This window comes from Aptenodytes patagonicus, chromosome 27, assembly GCF_965638725.1.
Source record: "Aptenodytes patagonicus chromosome 27, bAptPat1.pri.cur, whole genome shotgun sequence".
NCBI lineage: Eukaryota > Metazoa > Chordata > Aves > Sphenisciformes > Spheniscidae > Aptenodytes > Aptenodytes patagonicus.
Window position 1 is genome coordinate 489612 of NC_134975.1, and position 22156 is coordinate 511767.

General features: G+C 50.8%; 3 protein-coding genes across 5 annotated transcripts; 2 read left to right on the forward strand and 1 right to left on the reverse strand.

Moving 5' to 3' along the window:
• The first annotated feature begins 1240 nt into the window (after positions 1-1240).
• LOC143171319 (killer cell lectin-like receptor subfamily B member 1B allele C) lies at positions 1241-4804 on the forward strand. Of its 3 annotated transcripts, none has more exons than XM_076360238.1 (6): positions 1242-1408; positions 2179-2277; positions 2636-2776; positions 3241-3395; positions 3817-3962; positions 4372-4804. In XM_076360238.1, the coding sequence occupies exons 1-6, from the start codon at positions 1336-1338 to the stop codon at positions 4535-4537; spliced, it is 780 nt and encodes a 259-aa protein (XP_076216353.1). In that variant the 5' UTR covers positions 1242-1335; the 3' UTR covers positions 4538-4804. The 3 variants fall into 3 exon arrangements, with proteins under 3 accessions (XP_076216355.1, XP_076216353.1, XP_076216354.1); XM_076360239.1 differs by having other exon boundaries at positions 1243-1408; positions 3856-3962; XM_076360240.1 differs by lacking the exon at positions 2179-2277 and having other exon boundaries at positions 1241-1408.
• LOC143171320 (C-type lectin domain family 2 member B-like) lies at positions 4789-10554 on the reverse strand. The gene is made up of 7 exons (XM_076360241.1): positions 10162-10554; positions 9708-9770; positions 8011-8179; positions 7490-7600; positions 6985-7166; positions 6612-6715; positions 4789-6237 (listed from the first exon to the last, which is right to left on the reverse strand). Exons 3-7 carry the CDS (start codon positions 8096-8098, stop codon positions 6084-6086), a joined length of 639 nt encoding a protein of 212 aa, XP_076216356.1. The 5' UTR covers positions 8099-8179; positions 9708-9770; positions 10162-10554; the 3' UTR covers positions 4789-6083.
• A 5937-nt stretch (positions 10555-16491) lies between these two features.
• LOC143171332 (uncharacterized) lies at positions 16492-19343 on the forward strand. Its single transcript, XM_076360261.1, has 5 exons — positions 16492-16525; positions 17034-17411; positions 17774-18157; positions 18800-18894; positions 19281-19343. Exons 1-5 carry the CDS (start codon positions 16492-16494, stop codon positions 19341-19343), a joined length of 954 nt encoding a protein of 317 aa, XP_076216376.1.
• Positions 19344-22156: the final 2813 nt, after the last annotated feature.

Below are 22156 nucleotides of genomic sequence, written 5' to 3' on the forward strand. Positions count from 1 at the left end.
GCTGGCAGGGTAAAAATAAAATAGTAAAGTAAAGTAAAACAAAATAAAGTGAAATAAAGTGAAATGAAATGAAATGAAATAAAGTAAAATAAAGTAAAATGAAATGAAATGAAGTAAAATAAAGTAAAATGAAATTAAATGAAATGAAGTAAAATAAAGTAAAATAAAATGAAATGAAGTAAAATAAAGTAAAATGAAATGAAATTAAATGAAGTAAAATGCAATGAAATGAAGTAAAATAAAATAAAATGAAATGAAATAAAGTAAAATAAAGTAAAATGAAATGAAATGAAATGAAGTAAAATGCAATGAAATGAAGTAAAATAAAGTAAAATAAAATGAAATGAAATAAAGTAAAATAAAGTGAAATGAAATGAAATGAAGTAAAATAAAGTAAAATAAAATGAAATGAAATAAAGTAAAATAAAGTAAAATGAAATGAAATGAAATGAAATGAAGTAAAATAAAGTAAAATAAAATGAAATGAAATGAAATAGTAAAATGAAATGAAATAAAATAAAGTAAAATACAGTAAAATGAAATGAAATGAAATAAAATAAAGTAAAATAAAGTAAAATGAAATGAAATTAAATGAATAAAATAAAATAATAAAATAAAATAAAATAAAATTCAATTCATTAGCAGCCTGTGGGAAGCCGGCAAGAAAACCAGACTCTCCGCCTCTTCCAGTGCAAGAGCCGGGCAATCCCTGGGCGCCCCGTCCCTTTACGGCTCTCCCTGCCGCGGGACGAAGGAGCGGCCAACTGCTGCGCCAAGAGCAGCCGGAGCAGAAGACAAAGCCGCGCGCGGCAAAAGCCGTCTCAAGCCGCTCGCGGCCGATATTCTGGGGCAGAAACGCCAAACGTCGCCTTTCTCCTCCTCACCCGATTCTCTGCCTCCGGCCACGCGCATCCAGACCCCGGTATGCTTCAGCCTGACCCTCAAAAACCTCATTTAAAGGCTTTTATTATTATTATTATTATTATTATTATTATTATTATTATTATTATTATTTCATCTCTGCAGGTTTTCCCGGCTGCTCGGCACAATCATTAAACCCGCAGGTGTTTCTACGCCTCCAAACGTGCGACTGCCTCCTGGCTAGAGGACACCGACCCCCCTCACCGGCCTTCATTTACGAGGGAAGGCTGTAGGATATAAATATTGAAAAAAAAAAAAAAAAAAAGAACAAAAAAAAAAAGAAGAAGATAAAAGGCCCAGACGATGCCATTTCCTGGGGCTGGACGCAGGCGCGAGCGGGTCGGTCAATAAAGCGAGAGGTTGCCCAAGAACGGCTTCACTCTTGGGACGCGCTCTCGATCTTCTGAGCTGGCCATGGCTGGGGAAATAGTTTATGCTGATTTAAGGCATCCTGGGGCCGGTTCTTCTCCTGCCGAGAAGCGTCACGGTAAGTGTTATTTTTTTTTTTGGGGGGGGGGGGAAGCGCTTATTTCAAGCTTTGCTTGCTTTGGGAAGACTTCTGGGTTTGCTTGCTCCCCCATCCCCGCGTTGATGCTTCCAAGATACACGGAGAACGTTGGACGGATTAAATGTCCTCTGAGGTGGGATCCTGGCTTGCGTAGAGGAGGGGGGGGAAAGCGAGGAAGGGTTGGGGGAGAGGGAAGCCAGCGAACGCCCGGAGGCTGAACAGTTTTGCCTCTGAGACCTTTCACTTGGTGGCAAATAATGGGTCCCAAGAAGCCCAGCGCGAGCCAACACACCTCAACAGAAAGCAAAGCCTGCTGAGACCACGGCTGGGATCCCGGTGGAGATGAGGTCTGGAGAGACCCATGTCCCACCGACTCCCGGCTCTACCGCGAGAGGGTTTCGCCTGCTCTAAATTCAGCCAGTTTCAGAAGGTTTCAGGTCTGCTAAGCTCCATCGTTGGCTGCCCGAGGCTGCTCTCGAGGCTACCTGCAGCCCCTCCACCGCCTGAAAAACCACCCTGAGATGATGCCCTCACTCCTGCATCCAATCTCTAGATCTCATCAGGGGCGATTTATTTTTTTTGGAGGAAGCCAAACAGCTGTAAACTTGCGCTCAAACTCGCTGGCTTGACAGAGGGGCATTTTGGGTTTGGTTTGGTTTTTTTTCCCCCCCCTCCTCAAAAAGCTCCCAGCTTTTTCATGTGAAAAATGTACATTTTTTTTTTTTTTAAGCAAATGTGGCCTCTTTCAGCTCCTGCCTCATGCCCACAGTGGCACGGGGTCCTCCTCAAAGTCAGTGGGCTGGGGCACCTCATCCTGCTGGTGCTGGTGGTGGTGCTGAGCGTGCAGGGTGAGTAACCACCTCTTATCTACGTCTCAAAACCCAGCGAACGGGCTGGGAGGGGAAGTCAGGATTTATTTCGACGTTTCAGCCTTTGGAGGGGAACGCGGTTGCCCCACGGAGACGCAACGAGATGCATCACCCGCCAAGAGTAAACCCCCTCTGAAATAAACCTGGACTATCCCCGTAGCTTTCAAACAAGGGTGGAGGACACAAGCCACGATTTCCAGGCTGCCTTAATTAAGCGGGTGCAACCGTGGCGGGGGGAAAAAGGAGGCTGGCACAAAATCAAACCCAGCCCTACCCGGTTTTTGTGGTTTTTGCCCCCAAAGAGCCGCAGCCTCTCACCCCAGGTCATTCCTCCAAGTTTTTCAGGGCTCCCTGCAGCCAGCGACGACAAGCATTCCCTTGCAAGGCGATGAGATCCGGGGAAGGAACCACACGGAGCGATGCCTGATTTCATCCCTGATGCAGTATTTCTGCGAGCCCCGGCAGGACAGCCCCGCAGGTAACCCCCTTCCCACCCGGCTCTGCTGGGAGACGCTCGGGTGGGACCTTTGATGGGGCTTCCCTCCCACCCAATTGCAAGGAGGCACCTTGGGGGGTGCAAGTCCACCAAGGGTTATTTTGGCCAAGAGGAGCGTTGCAAAGAAGAATTATCTTTTGCGTGCAATTTTTGCTGACCCCTCTTCCATGGAGAGGCAGCAGGGTCAAACCTAAAGAGGAGGTTCCTCACCACCCTTCCTCCACCCCCAACCAGCCATTAGTGTCCTTGCGGTCACCCCACCGAAGTCCTCCTCCTCCTCGCCGGTGGCTGAGCAGGAAAAACCACAACGGTGTGAAAAAAAACCCCTCAAGGATGGGCAAAGGGCCGGGGTGTGGGATGGGGAAGCCCTCGGTGCCTTTCAGCTGGTGGATGGGCAAGACCTTGACCACCCTTTGGGGCGTCTCACGGCTCTTTCTCCTCTTCAGCCCGTGCCGGCTGCAAGCTGTGTCCCCAGGACTGGCAGCTCCACGGGGACAGATGCTACTGGCTTTCCAAGGAAACAGGAAATTGGAATCAAGGCAAGACAGGCTGCGAAAATCAGAAGTCTCAGCTGGTAGTGCTCCGGAACAAGAAAGAAAAGGTAAATAACGGAGGAGAAGGCTTGAAAGGGACCTGAAAGACTTTTTTTTCTGAGGTGGGCAGGGGAGCAAAAAGTGCCTGGCAGCAGGAGGGTTTGGGGCTGCAACAGTGGCTCTCACCCATCTCCTGCTCTGATGTCTCCTAAGAAGCGACCGGGAAGAGAAAGGGGCTGAATCATCACCTAAAGCCGCTCTGTGTCCCCCCACCCACCCGTGACATGGGAGGAAGAGGAGGGATGCAGAGCTCAGATGGGGACATCGGTGTCTCAGGCTCTGAATTTAAGCTGTTTTCACCCCAGAGCTGCCTTTAGAGATGGTGCATGGCGGCATTCAAAGCACAGGGGACATTCATGTCCCATCTATTGGGGGATGAAACAAGTCAGCTTTACTCCGTGGCTTTGCACCCCACGGAACTCTCCACAGAGAGATTTCGGAAGCAACTGGGTCACCTCCGTTTCCCAGGAGTACATCAAGATTATCACAGGCGGAGGCATACAGCCGGTGTGGATCGGATTAATATTCCGCAAGAAGTGGATATGGATGGACAACACATCCTTTAATATCAAAATGTGAGTGTATCCACAATCTGTTAGCATAAAAAGCGGCTTTGCTCCATCTCAGACCCGGAGCATGCCCCAACCCACCCCTCCAAGATTTTGCTGTCCGTGCGACGGTCTCGTATTCCCCTTGCACGAAGTTTTGCAGACCAAGAGTTGGGGGTTTATGGAGCACAGTAACCCAACACCTCCCACCGCACCCATGCGACCAACACGGCTTTTAACGGCCCACGCGTGCTCCTTGCAGATCTTATTGCAAGCACAGCAACCTGCACTCAAATCTGGGCAACCCACCAGCGAGGAATCATTTGTAGCACGATGAGATGGTGCAGAAAAAGGGCGGGAGAACCCCCCCCCCCCCCCTTTTCTGCACGCCTGGAAGAGTTTGCTCCTCTCACGCAATAAAATTTTCGTTCTGCAGGTTTGGCACCCTGCAGGAGGTGGATGAAGGGTGCGGGACACTGAAAGACAAGGGGTTCGATGGCGAAATCTGTGAAGGCGACCACAAGTGGGTTTGCCAGAAAGACCCTTTCCCGCTCTCCCCACCGATGGCAGGAGACGGAGAGAAATGCAACGCCTCCGTCTGACACGCGCCCATCCCGAAACGCCCAGCCTGCGAGACGCTCGCCGCCAATATTTGGGGTGAAGCCAGCCCTGTCTTCACCGTTACGGCTCTGCGAGAGATCTCAGGGTTTGCAAATGCATTTCCCACACAGGTCAAGACAATTTTTTTTTTTGGGGGGGGGGGGGGGGGGGGGCGCAGATGAGCCCTGGAGCTGGGAAACCAGAAACGTCTGTGCCCCGGGGCGCTGTGTCAATAGAGCTACGGCAACAATAAAAGCCTGTAAAACTGGTTTGCTTCTATTTGTTGAAATAACACCGCTTTGCAAACAAGAGTAGAGGTGGTACAAAATATAAACATTGCAAGGTTCAGTTAAAAAAAGTTTTCCCGAGCGACGGCTGCAGTGAGGGGTCTGCACCAGGCGTGCATCTCCCCGGGCGCAGCTGAGAGCATCAGCACAGGGACTAATGCAGGCAGCTGGGTTTTTGGGGGTGTCGGGGGGGTTTGGGGTTTTTTTTTTGTCTTTTGGGGTTTTTTTGTTGTTGGTTGGGGATTATTTGTTGTTAGTGTTTTGGAGGGGTTTTGTTTGTTTTGGTTTGGGGTTGTTTTGGGGTTTTTTGGGGTTTGGGGGTTTGTTTGGGGCAGGTTGGGTTTTGATGTTGGGGGTTTTTTGGGTTTTTTGGGGGTGGTTGTTTTTTTTTTGGTAAAAAAAAAAAAAAATCCTCAAACATTCCAAGCTGTCGTGGTTTAATTTCAGTCGGCAACTAAGCACCCCGGCCAGCTTTCCCCAGTTTACGTACTGAGCGTGACGTCCCATGGTATGGAATGTCCCTTTGGCCAGTTTGGCTGTGCCCCCTCCCAGCTTCTTGTGCACCCCCAGCCTTCTCAGTCGGTAGAGCATGGGAAGCTGAAAAGTCCTTGACTAGTGTAAGCATTACCTAGCAACAACTAAAACATCGCTGCGTTATCAACTTAGTTCTGGTCCTAAATCCAAAACACTGTACCAGCCACTAGGAAGGAAATTAACTCTATCCCTGCCGAAACCAGGACAGGGGTCTGGAGAACAAGTCTTATGAGGAGCGGCTGAGGGAACTGGGGTTGTTCAGCCTGGAGAAAAGGAGGCTGAGGGGAGACCTCATCGCTCTCTACAACTCCCTGAAAGGAGGTTGTAGCGAGGTGGGGGTCGGTCTCTTCTCCCAAGGAACAAGCGATAGGACGAGAGGAAACGGCCTCAAGTTGCGGCAGGGGAGGTTTAGATTGGATGTGAGGAAAAATGTCTTTACTGAAAGAGTGGTGAAACATTGGAACAGGCTGCCCAGGGAAGTGGTGGAGTCCCCATCCCTGGAAGTATTTAAAAGACGAGTAGATGAGGCACTTAGGGACATGGTTTAGTGGGCATGGTGGTGTTGGGTTGACGGTTGGACTCGATGATCTTAGAGGCCTTTTCCAACCTCAATGATTCTAAGTCTCATAAAAATGCAAACTCATAAATGTTGCTGATAGAGTCGGGTATAAGGTTTTACCAAAGCAAACTGTGCTCATTTCTCCTTCACCTGGGATGAAGCTCCTGTTTATGGGGTCTTTTTTGATGGATATGCTTTTTGCTGCCAGAGGATGTAGTTGTCTGGTCTGCTGCAGAGCCAGTTCTTCTTGGTGTGGCACAGGGATGAGCTGATCCTCTCCTGGTTGAGGTATGCACAGGATCCACCACCCCGCACCTCAAACCTGCAATGCAGACGTGCTCAGGAGAGCAAGAAAAGGAGGAAAAGAAGAAAGCTACCCCCAAAAAAATTAAGAAAAGCTGGGATTTCCTCTCTAGGAGAGAAGGGGTGGCGTTTGGCTGAGGGTATCTAATAGGGGATTGGTGTGCAGCATCCTTGGTCCATCCCAAACCTCCCATGGAAAGCCAGGGGCTGCTTGGGCACGGTGGCAGGAGAAGGTCCCCATCCCAGGACGGGTCATCCCAGACCCTCTAAGAAATCCCATCCAAGCGGGGAGAAGCAACGCAACAGCCCCCCGGGGCCATTTCCAACCACACCAAGAAGGAAATCTGCCCCAGTTGCCAACCCCAAGCACCCAACATGGACAGAGGGACCGACCAGTTGTTGAAGGCTGTGCCGTTGGTCCACCACCACCTCCCATCCTTCTCCTTTTGCAGCCCAAACCAATGGTTAGCTTCGCCTTTATAGCGTTTAATGAAGGCCTTTAAAGCAGAGAAACATCATGTTTTAGCTAGTCTTGTCTTCCCCACCTCCTCTTTTCTACCTGTGGCCATCACCCCACCCAGAGATGGTGCTTTCCCTGAGGCATCTGCTCCTGGCTACAGCATTGGGTGCAATTTGGGGCCAAGCAGGTATTTGGTCTGGTTTTGTTTTTTTTTGCTCCCCCTTTTTTTTTTTGGCCTCTTTTTTGTTTTCTTTTTCCATGTTTCCTACCCTGGTGCTAGCGCAGGGGCTCAAGCACAGTTCTCACCAGTTCATCCATGGTGCTTATAAGGGCCAGTGAAGCTCCCAGGGCCTCACACCTTTCCTGACTGGTCATCCAATTGTCCTCGGCCTCAGAAAAATAATAGCATTTCCCTTGGAAACCAAGCCAGGTGTCTGGGCACACGTGGGAGAAGTCCGGGTGAGGCAAAGAGCGTCCCAAATGTACAACTGAGAAAGAAAAAGCTGAGTGAGATGCACGGGCAGCACTAAAAAGCAGGAAAATAGGATTTATTATTTTTTTCCTAGAAGCTTCAGGGGGGGAATTGGCGACAATGCCCTTGGGAAAGTGAATGGCGTAACCCAGCGAGGAGCCAGGATGCCTGGATCACAGTTTAGGGAAAAAAGGGGGTGTCCGTCCCCCCTGAAGCGGGCTTGGTGCTTTGCTTGGGAAGCATCCCCTGATGCTGGGAAAATCCTGCGATCCCCCCTTCCCCGAAACAGGGGCACCTGGTCCAGATCCTCTCCATGGGGGATGCCTGGATGGGACTCACCAGCCAAGGCCACCAGCAGGACGAAGATGGTGAGCACCAGCACCACGCACACGGGGATGAAAACCCGCAACAAGCGGGATCTTTCCCTGTCTGACTTCTCGGTGTTGGAGCCTGGGGGAGGAAAGAGCAGGAGAGGGTGTGGGCTGGGTCCTTTCCTCCCTCCACCTCCTTTGCCCTTTTTCTGCTGGATCCTCAGTCCATCCCAAGCCCTGGTTGGGACGGGGACCTTTTTGGGGCTCAGGAGGGTGGGGAGAGCTCGCAGAGGCTCAAGGGGCTGCCCGCAAGGCAGGGAGAGCAGACGTGTGTCCTTCAAAGGCACCAATGTGTGTTTGAGGACCTGGAGATGGATTTAGGCTTTTCAGCCTTTCAAGGTGGCCACATCATGAAATTTAGGGTAGATGTGCTTGGGTCCATCTGCACCCACCCAAAAACTCCGTCCCCATCCCACTGGTGCTCCACCGGAGCGAGATGCTCTTCCCACCTGCCCTCACCCAGAGCGTTGTTTTTTTCCCCAGCATTACCCTGTTTGTACTCTTTCTCTACATCGTTGCAGTTACTCAACACTTCCTCTTGGTCTGAACAATTTGGTTCTTTGGCTCCTTTCCCCATCGTGGGCTGAGAAGGACCGGACTGTCGTGCGACCCAGGGGCTCGTGTTCAGCCAGCGTCTGCAGGGAGACCGCTCCTCAGGCTGCACGTTAACAAGGAAAAGGCTGAGAAAGTCTGCAGCCAGTCATGCCTCCCGCCTTTGCAAGATCCCATCAAGCCATCCAGAGCCTTTTTTTTTTTTTTTTGCCTCTGCAACGCTCCAAGACCTCGTGGGCACCAGGTACCATGGGAAGCCATGGCAGGGGAGCACGTTTGTCCTATGCTAAAAACACACTGGGGGGGAAAAGAAAGACAGAAAGAAGACAGACAAAGAAGGACAAAGCGAGAGAAGATGAAGAGGGGGAGGGGAAAAAAAAAGAGGGAGGAGAGAAAGAGAGAAAGGGGAGAGGGGAGAAAGAGAGAAAGGGGAGAGGGGAGAAAGAGAGAAAGGGGAGAGGGAAGGAAAAAAAGTGGAGAGGAGAGAAAAGAAGGGATGTTTAAAGGGAGTTTAAATATTAAAAGATATTAAAAGAAAAATATGAGTTACTAACTACTGACAGTTTAAAGGGATTTTAAGGGTTTACGAAGGAGCCAAGGGGTCAGGAGCTGTCACTGCAGTGAGAGAGCAAACTCCCTGAGGGGTCAAACCAGAGCTCGGAGTTTGACCCCCCGCAAGAAACCCACAGGAGGGGAAGAAACAGCTTAAAACAAAACTACTGCTGATGTTGAAGTTGCCTGCGTAGCAGCTGCTCGCAGCAAACTTGTTTTGTTCTCCGGAAAACCTTAATCTCCGTTCACCCTTATCTCAGTTCCTCCAGCGCCTGAGCTTGCATGGAGCAAAGGGCACACTTGTTTTCCTGTAGCTGAGCCAATGGGTTGCACCAGCATTTATTCCCGCCCCGGGCATTGTGTAATTACATTACAAAATAAACCAATAGGAGCCTACCAAGGACGCACCCCGACAAGCTGGGCTTGGTGCAACAATAAAATTTGGTTCTGGGAATAAGGTCTAAAGCCACGTAGGGGCAGGTTGTGGTTGTCGGTAAATAAGGAAGAAGCGCAAAGAATTTCCCTTCCCCTGCACGGGGGATTTGCAGGAGGGAAATTCAGTGCTTGAGGATGTGCTCGGGTATAGCGCTTCAGAAGCAGTTTGAGGGTTAAATTTGGCAGTAGAGAAGAGAGAGATTCGTAACAAGGGTGGGCTGTCCTCTCTCTGAGCAGGGTTTGAGCTAGAAACCCTCCAGCCCTGGGCTGGGTGAGCTGTTAGGCTGAAGCGTTAAGATACGAGAAATGAAAGTATCGTCTTGAGATAAAAAAAAAAGTCCCCCGCCCAAGCTTTCAGTTTCCCCATTTCAAGCTAGAAACTTATCTTCTGCTTTTGGCTCTGCTTTGTAATGACGACTGTAAAAATTAAACAAAATTCCCCTAAAAAAGACCACATGGAGATTCGGGTTTTTTCACCCACCCCCAAAATTAAGAGATCAGAGAGGGCAGCCTGAGCTCCTGCCCAGGTTTTATCCCTCCCAAGCCCACTATGGTTTCCAGCCGATCCACTCCAGATCCCCCAAATCCACTATTAATTCCACTTAAATGAAACCAATCTAAGTCCTTTTTATCATATAATTACTCACCTCTTTTCACCATGATTTTCTTAATTCCCTTCCAGAGAAAGCAACCCTGTTAGCTAGAAGGGGCTGGGGAAAAAAAAAAAAAGCAGCGCTGAAAAGTGCTTACAAAGCAGCAAAACAGAGAGAAAAAAATTTGAAAAAACAGCTGAAAGAACCATGTCCAGAAGCTCAAAACAACCACAATAAAAAACGCAGGGAGGACAGGGCACCCGTGGTGGCAAAAGCTTCGATGAAACCAGCTGAAAAGTAGGGATTTGGGGGTTTGGGGTGGTGGGGGTTTGTTTTTTTTTCTTCCCTCCCTTCAATTTGCCACAGCTCATTATTTCAGCCCCCCAAATAAGAGACCTCTCTCCCTCTGGGTGGTCCTCCCCATCCCAACCCCAGCGTCGCTCTAGCTGGTAGTGACTCAGTCAGCCCCAATCTTTACAGGCAAGAAGCTGCTTTTCCCAGAACTTACCTTACTGGTGGATCATGCTGTAAGTGTAATCAGCTTCCTGCTGCTGGTTGAGTATCGTTGCGTGCGGGGAGGGTCGATGCACGCCCTCAACGGTCACAAGTCCCACTGCTCAGCTGAACCCCAGCACCTTGGCTCTCGTCCTTGGGGTGTCTCCTTGGGCTTGTAGGCAGGGCAAAGGGGCGAAGGACCACCTCAAGAAACTGTTGGTTGCTTTAGGCTTTACGCTTAAGCGTTTCCACGCAAGAAGAGGATTTTTTTTTTCCCCCCCCTATCATTTTTGCTCAATAAATCCAGACGGGTGGGGATTTTTAACAGAGACCTGTAGGCAGGTGATACTGAAGGCACCGTGCCCTCCCTGCTCCCCAAAGGTTTGCAGTCATTTCTCAACCGTTCCGGCAGCTTCTGAAGCTCGTTTGAAATGGTTTGCACATGAAGCCGGGGTCAGGCTATGCTAATGTGACTTTGAGTCATCTCTTCTTGCTACAGCGGAGGAAAAACCAAGGTGCTGGGCTGACTGCTGCTTTCTTCCATCAAGGAGCAAAAGCAACAGGCTCAAATTACAACCAGCTCTAAGGAGAAGGAGGTGCGAGACGGGAGTTTAAACCCAGTGGGAAAATTAAAAAAAACCAAACAAACAAACTTTGGGGAGGAGGACTGGGAGCATTGAAGACGGTGAGAAAGTGTGGGGAGACTCTCTGGGCTGCCCTGGGAAGGCCCCCGTGGCTGGAAGTAAGCGTTTGAGGCCTGGGGGTGTTATCTGGCCGCAGACACACGCCGTCTGGTCGATTGCCTGAAACATCCTCTTTTACCCCCCCCCCCCAAAAAAAGGACTATGTTTTTCAGGGACAATGAGCTTGATTGATGCTGTCCGGATCCTGGCTCACCCCATTCCCTGCCTCATGGGAATGATAATTTCTTCATTTCTCACCAAACCGGGGGTTGCCTGCCCTGCTTAATGGGCGATACAGGAAAGATGGGGCCAGGCTCTTCTCAGGGTGCCAAGGGTGTGGGGGGTTGCTCCAGCCCCCTGACCGCAGACATCGTGTCCCCAGGGAAGGAGGAGGTGGCCATGCTCATCATCGCCTACCCAAATGCCCAAGCCTGGGATCCACCTTGACCGGTTGAAGATGCGTCCAACAAAGATGCTCACGTGCAAGCCAAGCACCCAGGGAGAGAAATAATCCCTCGTGGACCGTGATGCTTTCCAGAAAAGCAGGCGGCAAGACCGTAAGTCATAGGAGGCGACTTTGGGTCTTGCTGCTTCTTTCTGTATTCATAGAAAATACCATCAGGACACGTAAGATCTAACTCATCCCCGCTCCAAACCGCTCTAACCACAAGCCCTAAGACTCAGAGCTGGGTCACGGGGATCAAAGGTTCAGGTATTCCTCCACTGCTGGTCCTGGGAGGCCGTCGCTTGGGTTATGGTGGTGATTTTCATGCCATCAAGTGTGGGGGCAACGGCGGAGGCAACACGTGCAAAAAAAAAGGGCACCAAACTGTGCATGGCCAGACCCAGGAGGTCACTCAAGGTGACAGGCAGGGTTTTCCCCAAAGTGAGAACAGGCTGCAAAAAAAGCAGTGTCACAGCTTCATGGTTGGGCACAGAAGTCTTTGGAAGGAGAATGAGTGCTCCCAAGTCATCAAGGTTGCTGGCACTTTCTTCTTTAGCATCCAGTGTTTTCCCATCTTGAGGTTCCTCATGTTTCCCGGTGGTGGGTCTCCAGCCTTTTCTTGGCAAGGAAGAGCCTGAGACCTCAGCAACCTCCCAAGGAAAGGCACTGCAAAGCTGCCTCCAGCACCCTGAGGTCCATGCCCACCACTCATCAGAGACCTGCATCTTGCAGAGGGCTACGCTGGTGCAGCAGGAAGAGCGGTGAGGGTTTCCTCCACCAGCTTCACCTAACCACACCACCTCTGCCCATAAAAGCTTCCCTCCTTCATCCGTCGCTCACTTAGCACTCCCTTGACACCAGTGATGGAGGACGATGGAGGTTACATCCTCCTACATTTAGGAGGAGTGGCCAGAAATAAGAGAGAATGCATGTTTCCTTTGGAAACTGATACTTGCACATCTGCAAAACCACTCATATTTTCTCCCACCTGGGCTGAGCTCTTGCAGACACGTGTGCTCGGCGGGACACGCAGCACGTGGCGTTGAGTCACCAGGACGAGTGCCTTCCATCAAAGACACCAAGCCATATATTCAGGTCAACAAAATGCTCTTAAACCAGCAGAAAACCAAGTGCCAAATTCCCCTGCAATCAAGGCAGGAGTTTTCTCCCTTTTTTTCCCTTTAAAAATCATAGAATCATAGAATCATTGAGGTTGGAAAAGACCTCTAAGATCATCGAGTCCAACCATCGACCCAACACCACCATGCCCACTAAACCATGTCCCTAAGTGCCTCATCTACTCGTCTTTTAAATACCTCCAGGGATGGGGACTCAACCACTTCCCTGGGCAGCCTGTTCCAATGTTTCACCACTGACAAATTTTGCAAGAAAACCATCCTTCAAAAAATATTTTAAAGCAAAAACATCATCGCTTCCGGCTCAGCCATTGCAATAACACCTTTGGGTTGGCCACAGCAGAAGCAGAAAGCTGCTGCTTGGTTAGTTGGGAGAAACTCCACTTTGATGGAGAAAAAGGGCTTTCTGCGCACGCGGGGCAGCAGCCTTTGCAGCTGGTTTTCTCCTCACAAGCATAAATTTATTTTTCCCAACTCAACGCTGCAATTCCCCCCCATTCCCCACCCAATGTGCCCATTGTAAATCCAACCAGCACTGTTTGGTAGTTTTCCAGGAGTGCAGCAACACACATTTCGAGGCCACTTTGGGTCAGCTGAAGTGAAGCCGCTGTGACCCAGCGCAGGATGACTTATCCAGGTATCCTCGGCACTCCCTGTACTGAAGAAAAGGAGAAAAATAATTTTAAAAGAATCTAAATTAACCTCATGGCAGGGCACAGTTTGCTTTTTTGCACTGAGTCCAGGGAGATTATTCTCGGGGGGTGATCTCCCTGTTCATGCTGTGTTGCCTTTGCAGCCTGTAAAATTGGGGTGGGAAGTCTCCTGCCCCTTCCCTTCCAGGTTTGGCTGCTCCCCTTTTTTGCGGGCTAACGCACGCCCTTGAGATGCACGTGCCCTACAAACAGAGCATGGAGGGGTCCGTAATAAACGCTTCTGAAAAACAGCAAAGTCCAGCTGCTGCTATCCGTTGGGTTGAGGGGACTCCTGGCTGGTTTTGGGCAGCTCCATCCCCAGGACGTTGGTTGTTTGGCAAAGGATGTTTCTGATGGGGGTCAAGGGGAGAAACCAACTTCCACCACCTCCAGTGCAAGAGAAATCAGGGAAATAAGAGGTCTGTGAGCAAGGATGAGAAAGAAAACGGTGGGAACGGGGAGGAGATGCAGAGCTGCATCAAAGTGACGCTGGTCCGGGGAGCGTGGAAGAAGGTTGCTCCTCTTTGAGCCTGATTTTGAGAGCAAAGATCGTGAGATCTGGGTGTGTTTCTCCCTCTCTTCCTGCAGCAGAAAGCAAGCGCAAGCTCTGCCCCGAGAACTGGATGGCGTACGGGGAGAAGTGCTACGGGCTGTCTAAAAAGAGTTGGGTTTGGAACGGGAGCAAGGAGGACTGTGAGGTGCGGAGAGCTCAAATACTGATCATCCAGGACCTGGAAGAGATGGTAATGGAAAAAGCACAGGTGGCCAGGTCCTCCTGGGGTGTAAATCACCTGGGTTTCCACCTAAACTGGGTCCATGTTGGCGGGGTTGGCTGTCCATCGTATCCAAAACCCGTGCACTGGTGTGTTATGGGAGGACTGGTCCCACTGTCCTCTCTAACCCCCTCCGGGATTTCATCTCCAACATCACGGAGGGAACCAACCACGTGTGGATCGGGCTGCACTTACCTGTCAGTGCTCAAAACTGGACCTGGGTGGACGGGGCTCCCTTGGACCAGCTGATGTGAGCGTTGCCCGAGGAGATGCTCAGATGCAGATAGAAAGCCCCAGGGGGGCGGCTTTGGGAGATGAGAGGGAGCATTCTGGGGGGAGCTGCTTCATCTCCTGTCTCTCCAACAGGTTCAAAGTCTCAGGCAACATGGACTCGGAGAGCTGCGGGGTGGTGAAAGCCAACCGGATCAACTCAGAGACCTGCCAGGCGGAATTCAAGCGGATCTGCAAGAGGGAAACCATTGAGATGTAAAGCAACATGGGAAGCATGGGGGGCAGCGCACGGAGACACCTTCATTTCGAGTCAAGCTGATGCAAAACCTGCATGGAAAACCATTGGAAAAAACCCTCAATCCCTTGCTCCTTGGTAGAAAAGAGAAAAGAAAGAACAGCTTGGATGGAGTCGAGTTTCCTAGATGGCTTGATCAGCCACCCTTCTTTGGTAGCCCCCCCTTTAAACTTTTATCCCTGTTTTAAAAGAAAATAAACAGGAGTGGAAACCTGCAGAACTACCTATAAAACACCACAGGGCCCCACCACCCTTGGAAAGCGCTGGATGATGGGTGGTACCACTCATACCCAATCTCGCCAATTAAAAGCTTGCTCAGGCACCTTACAGCCTCATGGCTCAGCCCATTTGCTATTGCCAAAATACCAGTGATGGATGAAAAAGACGGATGAAAGCATAACTAGCCCTCCCCTGACCTTCTACTATAACGCAATCTCTTTCCGTCTCGGTTTCGCGAAGCTTTGTGCAACGGCTAAAACCTGTAATCGTGGTGTAACCAACCCCCTGGACCAGTAAAAAGAGGAAGGGGCATAACCAGTTAGGAAAGAGGGGGTTTTGAAATATTTAACAGTATATCCTGGTTTTGGCCGGGATAGAATTAATTTTCTTCCCATCAGCTGGTGCAGTGCTGCGTTCTGGATTTAGCGGGAGAATAACGTTGATAACACGCCGATGGTTTAGCTGTTGCTGAGCAGGGTTTACACTAAGTCAAGGACTTTTCGGCTTCTCCTGCCCTGCCAGCGAGAAGCCGGGAGGGGGCACAGCCAGGACAGCTGACCCAAACCGGCCAAAGGGGTATTCCATACCATACGACGCCGTGCGCAGTATATAAACTGGGGGGAGTCGGCCGGGGGGTGACGACCGCTGCTCGAGAAAGGGCTGGGCATCAGTCAGCAGGCGGTTGCATCACCTCTTGGCTTGTTTTTTTTTTTTTCCTCCCTGGGTTTTTGTTTCTCTCTCTCTCTCTTCTTGTTTTACTTTCCATTACAACTTATTATTATTTCAAGTATTAAACCCAACCCACAAGTTTTCTTACTTTTCCTCTTCCGATTCTCTCTCCCATCCCACCAGGTGAGGGAGCGGCTGTGTGGTGTTTAGTTGCCGACTGGGGTTAAGTCACAACACAGTAACCCCTAGGAAACTCAAGATTAAGGAGAAAGAAACCTCCACCAACAATATTGTACTCTTCCGGGGGATAGGAGATGCTGAAAACTCACTGTGTTGCCACACTGGGTGGCAAAGAGCTTAATATCTGAGGAAAGGGCTATCTTTGGATCGCCTGTATGATGGATAAACCTCAAAAATAAATAAAAAAGAAAGGTGATTTGGATTATTTCTGTAACTGGAGCATTATGAAGTGGTGGTTGTATTTCAAGTTAAAGCATTTATTGCTCTGATAGTAAATTCTAATTCTTGGATACTTATACAGGGTGCATTCTTTCCCTTTTTCCTGATAAAAAGGGCGATAGCAGCAACCCCATCACTATCTTCCAGCCAAGTTGACGATGAGGTTGCCTCATCCCAGCCCGAGCAGAGGAAGAAGAGCATTTCTGGTCGCTGTTTCTTCTTTTCCCTTGCTATTTCATGCAAAAAAAAAAAAATCTCACAGCTCGCTTGAAGGGTCACAAGCAATGCCAAAATTTGGGAATTGGAAGTACCAAGCCGCCCCCAAAACACCCCAAACTCGCACTCTTGCAGCCATACGGACACAAAATGTAGGTGAAGGACAAAGCGATATCACACACGGGACACCTCCTTTCTGCTGTGCCCCAAATTTTCGGTTTTCTGGCAGAGGACATAACTAGTGTCCACTGGGGCACAACTAGTAATTTTGACCAAAAAACATCCTGCAAGTGCCGCGAAAAGCCACATCCTTTGCCACCTTGCAGAGGGGGAGGCAAGCAAGATGCTGCCGGGGACGGAAACCAGCACGGGGCTTCATATGTGTTTGGTTTTTTTTTTCTTTGTTTTCCCCCAGCTCAAAGAGGAGATGAGAAGATTCAAAGACAATATTTGGGTCTTCCTCAAAAGCCGGCGAGGGGGATGAGTCAGCGACCCGCTGCTGCTCAGCACCGGTACCGTGCCGCAATGAGGGGAGCCGTCGTTTTCTCAGCATTCATGGGTGAGTGAAGGGATTTCGGAGACTGGGCTGGGGTGGCAGCAAAGGTGGAGGAGGGAGAGCTTGGAAGGTTTTCACCATCATCTCCTCGAAGAGCATCGCTCTGGGGCAGAGCATTTCTCCGTCCCTTTCTTCGCCACCAGCCACGGAGACTCATGCAACCCCTTCTCCATGAAAACCTTCTCCCAGTCATTGATTCCATCAATTTTTTTGTCCCCTCCACCAGAAAGGAGCCTTGAGGAGGTGAGTTTGGCACTGCCCAAAAGATCCCTTGGGACTCAGTGGAGGAGAAAGGAAGTGGAAGGGACACCTGGAAAATGTAAATATTGCTCAGTCCCACCTTGTGCATTCAACACCTCATCCGTCTAAGTGAGCAGAGAGGCGTGAGCTGACCCGGGTGGGACGTATTCCCCCAGATTTCGGGTCCTAAATCCAGATTTTGGCAATAGCTTGAAGGCATCTATGGGAAGTTCTCGCCCATGATCTCGTTTCTCATCCCTCCCCACCGCAGGTGCTGTTGCCACCGTCTCCATAGCCCCGCTGCAGAACCCGGTTTGGGTTTCCCCCGGGGATAAAGCCATCCTGCCTGTCTCCCTCCGGCTCCTCAACCCCACTTGGGACTTCTACCATCTCAAGTGGAGCTTCCTGACGGGGGATTGCCCAGTTTTGATTTACACGATGGAAAGGTGCAACCAGACCCTCGCAACGTCAGGGCAACAGTGCCAACATAGGATGGAGGTGGAAGATTTCTACAAGCCAAGGGCAAATATCAGCTACAACGCCTCGCTGGTGCTCCAGGACACCCGGCCAGATGATGCTGGGGTTTACCAGTTGACGGTGCAGGGTCTGGACGTGGCACACACCATGCAGGTCACACTGATTTTGCAAGGTAATGGTGGCTTTAGGGGGGCTCCACCAAATCCCAAGAGGTAGGGAGGAGCAACCAGCAAATGGCAGGTTTGGAAGGCCCAGGAGAAGGTTTTTCTAGGCAGCAAATACTTGCTGAGCCTGCCCAAAATGCAAAAAATAGCGGTAATTTAAAAGAAAAACAGCTAGTCCTATTAAGACAAAGACTCCACTGATTTACAGAGCCCTTATCTGCCACGCGCTGTGGGATGGGATGAGATGGGATGATGTTTGGGGTGAAGCACTGCCTCATGCTTGCCCCGTTCCTACACTTGCATCCAGGTCTTTAAATGCTCTTTGCAAATCCCCCCTTGCAAACGGAGACCCTCTCCTTTCCACGCGCAGGTACCTTCTCCCCATTATTTGTCTCCAGCAACCCAGCCCGTGCCCACCTCAACCGGACGGCGCTGCTCTCCTTCTCCCTGCAGCCCCCCAGCTCGGGCTGGGAATTCATCCACATCACCTGGGAGCTCATCAGCAGCCCCAGAAACCGTCCCATCCTCACCTACACCCTGGATGGTTGCACGGGGGAAGCCCGGAACTGGTGGGAGCGGAACTGCAGCATCTCCCAGGAGGTGGACGAGGCGTACGGACGGCAGGTGGACATCCAACCAAATGGTGCCCTGGCCCTCCGGGATGTGCAGGACGAGGATGCGGGGACCTACCTGGTGACGGTGCGAGATCCAGAGGGGTTGGCTTGCGTGGCCATCAACCTGTCTGTGAGCAGAGGTAACTGAGGGAAGAGGGGGAAAAAAAAAAAATGCACATTCAGACCCGTTTAGAGGCAGGGAGAGGATGGAGCGAAGGGGAGAAGCAACATTAACAGGAGAGCAAAATGCAGGAATAGGGGAAAAAAAAGTGCTAAACCATGGGATGAGAAGGAGCAAAAATAAAACAGAGCAGAAAGGCCTGCGGGGGGGTGGGGGGGGAAGGAAGCAAATTTCACTCTGGCTTGGTTTTCTGTTCTGGCAGAACAGAAACACGGAGCTTCAGCAGAAGTTTGCCCTGGGGTTGTTTTTCAGAGGAAGCAAGAGAAAACAAGCAAATTCAAAAACCCAAAGGCATAGTGAGCTGCAGCAAGGGAAAGCTGGGTATTTGGGGGGTTTTTTTCCCCCCTAGTGTGTTTGGGTTTTGTTTTTTTTTTCTTTAAAAAGAAGTGTTGAGCAGCTACATCTCATCACAGGCATACAGAAAGTGCCAAACCGTTGACACTTTATAGCAACGGGGAGTATTTTCACGGTGCTACAACCCACAAAAGCAAAGTTAGAGACCAGCCGAGCTGATAGCAAGGCGATCACACCACAAAGTCCCATCTCGCTACCGAAATCCTCATCTTTTCGCCCATCCTTTATACCTGTCCCCGGCTTGCAGATACGCTGGCAGCAGAGGGGCTGAGCATCCTTGGCATCATCTGGATGGTTGCTGCCGGCGCAGTGCTCTGCCTCCTGGCTCTCATCTTGGGAGAGGTGGGTGATAAAAACCCCAAATCGGGTCAAACTTCATTAGTTTTTCCCTGCAGAGTCAAAACACTTGGAGACAATTAATTTACCCTCCTCAAGGTTTTACTTCCCCTCCAATCCCCAAGGGTGGAAAAGGAAGAGGAAACGTGATGATCAGCACAATTAATTTGGGGACGAGCATACAGAAGAGGGAATAGTGATCAGCATCCCTGGCACGCCTTCGAGGCTGGAGGGATTTGCCCAGCGAAGACGGGGGATGCAATAAAACCGGGGCTGCGGGTGGGTTTGCAGCAGCGTGGCCGGTCCCCCGCCATTCCCCAGGTGAGGAGGGACATGGGGACACATCGGGGTGAGCAGAGACGGACCCGTCATACCTCTCGTCTCTTCCCCAGCACGTGTTTTGGCATGGTGACAAGCTGGAAGAGACCCCGGGTGGCACCTGCCACCAGCCCTAACCTCCTCCCGGGGATGACTCCAGATGAAGAAGCCACCGAGGATGGAGGGAGATGTGCAGAGGGCACTGAAACCCCCCGGCTTGTTGGTTTGCCCACAGATCAGACCATCATCTGCAACCTTAAACTCCGGGCAAGAAGTACTCATAATCATTAAAAAAAAATATGGGTTTTGGAGCCGTTTCTCCCCAAATTATTAGCTGGGCTCCCCATGCTGTCTGTCCAGACCCCCATTGCTTTTAGCTACCCATCGCTGTGGGGAGAATCTTCCTGTTCCCTCTTTTTGCCCCTTTTTTACACTTGAAAAGGTCCAATGCTTTGAGCCCAAGGTGTGGGGGAGCTCCCAAAACATCCCACAGGTATTAATCCTATTAATTATACACCAAACAGCAGGAAGCCCTGAAAGGGAATCACCCCAATTTCCCCCCAGCCAAAAAAAATAATTGCAATAAAAATAATGGGATTTCAGCGCTCAGCCTCTGGTAGATCTAAAAGCAGACATGGGATCAGAGGTTCCTTTTAAGTTTCTCTCGTTATCGGGAAGTTCAAGCAACCAATTCCCTCAGATTGGGAGTTTGAGTGTGTTTTTCTCACCAGTTCGTGGTACAGAAATGAGTCACCTAAATCCTGTTGGATTTACCCAGCCCTTGGCGCGTCGGTTGGGTCGTGTCCCCACCTCGTGGTTGACTGCTGGAATTCAACGGCTTCTCGTGGAAACTTGGGGTTGGAAAGGCAATTTGGGAGAAGTCTCTGCCTTTTTGAGACTTATCAAAAGATGGGTTACCCCAGCTTTGCACTTACCTGTTTTGAGCAGTTTCCAGCAGCCGTCTTCATCCCCAGCTTGGATTCATGTCCTTTGAATTCGGGGTTTTATGCTGAAAGCAGAAAAACGTGAGCAGCTCCAGGGTGATCCATCCCCCTGTAAGCATCTAAAGCAGGGGATCAACCAAGAGATCCAACTCTTAGCGAGCCCGATCCCACCCTGAAAGCAAAATCCTGCTTAGGAAGGTATGTTATACCTCATCCTTTATTTTTGGGGGGAAGCATCACTGGTCTTTTTGTCACCCCCTTTCCTGGAAGAAGATTTTTAATGCTGCATTTCAAGCATTCGCAGGAGCACAAATCCACGTGGATCTCCTGCAAATTTGCCTCTAGAAAGACCAAACAAGCCCATTGTGATTTTTGTAGCTGAACGCAACGGGTTTTGCATTTCCCGCATCACCAGCTCCTTTTTTCTCACCTCTCTGCAATGAGATGGGAACAGCGCTGAGACCCAAAGAGCTGCTAGAAAGCACCCCCAAAAATAACCAGCGTCCTGCAAATCACAAGCACATCACATCCTTGCTCTTTGCTGCTGGTTAAAAGCAGGTAGGAAAGAAAAAATATATATATTATTTGTCCATGCCAGTGACAGCACTGCTCTGGCACTGAGAGGAGGAGGCGGCTGCTTTCCCCAGTGGGAGAAGACCTTCAGACACCTTCCTTGCTCGCCCCAAGCTGCTCCACACCTTGAAAAAAGCAGCTCTGCTTTTAGAAACGGCTCTTTGTGGGCTGCCGCAATGGGTGGAAGAGCAGAGCACGAAGGGAGACGCGACAGCCGGGGCACAACAGCGAGCGTGGGGTTTTAGCTGTGACTCCAGACACAAAACCCACCACCGCTGCTGGTCTCTGAGCTCGCTTTTGCTCCTGGGGGGGGGGAGGGGAAAAACCCCTCTGTTGGCCTGAACCTTAATGCCACAAGGGCAGGGGCTGGCCGTGGCACTGACCGGCCATGGCATTGACCACCATCTATGCCAAGCCAGATGTGCCACGGCGCTCAGCTCCCAGCTGCTGCGGGAAGCTTCCCAGGTAAGTGAATTTGCTCGGCGCCGTTGCACAGCAGGCGCTGGGCTCCTCCTGACCGCATGGGATTTCTGCTCGGTGATGGAGGGGGTTTGGAGGAGCTGATGTCCCCGACGCTGCCGGACCCCTACCCTGCAGGAAAGCACAGGGAGAAAAGGATTTCCCCTGCCTTTTCCATCTGTTTCCTGAGCTGACGGTGGCCGAAACCCAATGCCTTGCTCTCAAGCGGGTTCACTGCCTGTCTCCAGCCTGGGGCAGAGAGGTAGCCCAAGCGGGTCTCTTTTCCATAGCCTGATTTTCTCGGAACTCTTCCACATGTGAGAGCAGCAACTCTTCTCCCCAAAAACAGAGTAGCAAATTCTCCCCAAAATGCAATAGCAACACTCTTCTCCCAAAAACCGAGCAGCAGCAGCTTTTCTCCCCAAATCAGAGCAGCAGAAACTCCCCAAGTAAACACAGCACCAACTACCCAAGAGTAAGCAGCAACTCCTCCTCTACGCAGAGCAGAACCACCTCCCCTAAGCAGAGCATCAAGCAACCTTTCCCCCGAAGAGGGCAGTCACTTCTCCCCAATACAGAGCACCATCTTTTCCTCCCCGAAACAGAGCAGCACCAACTCTTCTCCCCAGAACGCTGCTGCAATCCCTAACCCCCTCGGAACACAACTGCGGCCCCTCTCCCCCCCGAACCCAACCAGCAGCCACTCTCCTCCCCAAAAATAGAGTAGGGACAACTCTCCTCCCCAAAACGGAGCAGCGCCCTTGTCCCCCCAGAAATGGAACAGCAGCCTCTGTCTTCCCCAGAACGGAACAGCACCACTCTCCCCCCCCCAGAACGGAACAGCACCACTCTCCCCCCCCCAGAACGGAGCAGCACCACCCTCCCCCCCCAAAACGGAGCAGCACCACCCTCCCCCCCCAAAACGGAGCAGCACCACCCTCCCCCCCCAAAACGGAGCAGCACCACCCTCCCCC

Bases quoted from the DNA above. Each gene is read 5' to 3' on its own strand.
- LOC143171319 (XM_076360238.1), top strand. From the start codon at position 1,336: ATGGCTGGGGAAATAGTTTATGCTGATTTAAGGCATCCTGGGGCCGGT. The intron at 3,396-3,816 runs GTAAATAACGGA...AACTCTCCACAG, and splicing joins TCCGGAACAAGAAAGAAAAG to AGAGATTTCGGAAGCAACTG. The intron at 3,963-4,371 runs GTGAGTGTATCC...TTCGTTCTGCAG, and splicing joins ACATCCTTTAATATCAAAAT to GTTTGGCACCCTGCAGGAGG.
- LOC143171320 (XM_076360241.1), bottom strand. From the start codon at position 8,098: ATGGGGAAAGGAGCCAAAGAACCAAATTGTTCAGACCAAGAGGAAGTG. The intron at 7,167-7,489 runs GTGAGTCCCATC...TTTCTTTCTCAG, and splicing joins CCTGCTGGTGGCCTTGGCTG to TTGTACATTTGGGACGCTCT. The intron at 6,716-6,984 runs GTGAGAACTGTG...TCTGCTTTAAAG, and splicing joins TAAGCACCATGGATGAACTG to GCCTTCATTAAACGCTATAA.
- LOC143171332 (XM_076360261.1), top strand. From the start codon at position 16,492: ATGAGGGGAGCCGTCGTTTTCTCAGCATTCATGG. The intron at 18,158-18,799 runs GTAACTGAGGGA...CCCGGCTTGCAG, and splicing joins CAACCTGTCTGTGAGCAGAG to ATACGCTGGCAGCAGAGGGG. The intron at 18,895-19,280 runs GTGGGTGATAAA...TCTCTTCCCCAG, and splicing joins TGGCTCTCATCTTGGGAGAG to CACGTGTTTTGGCATGGTGA.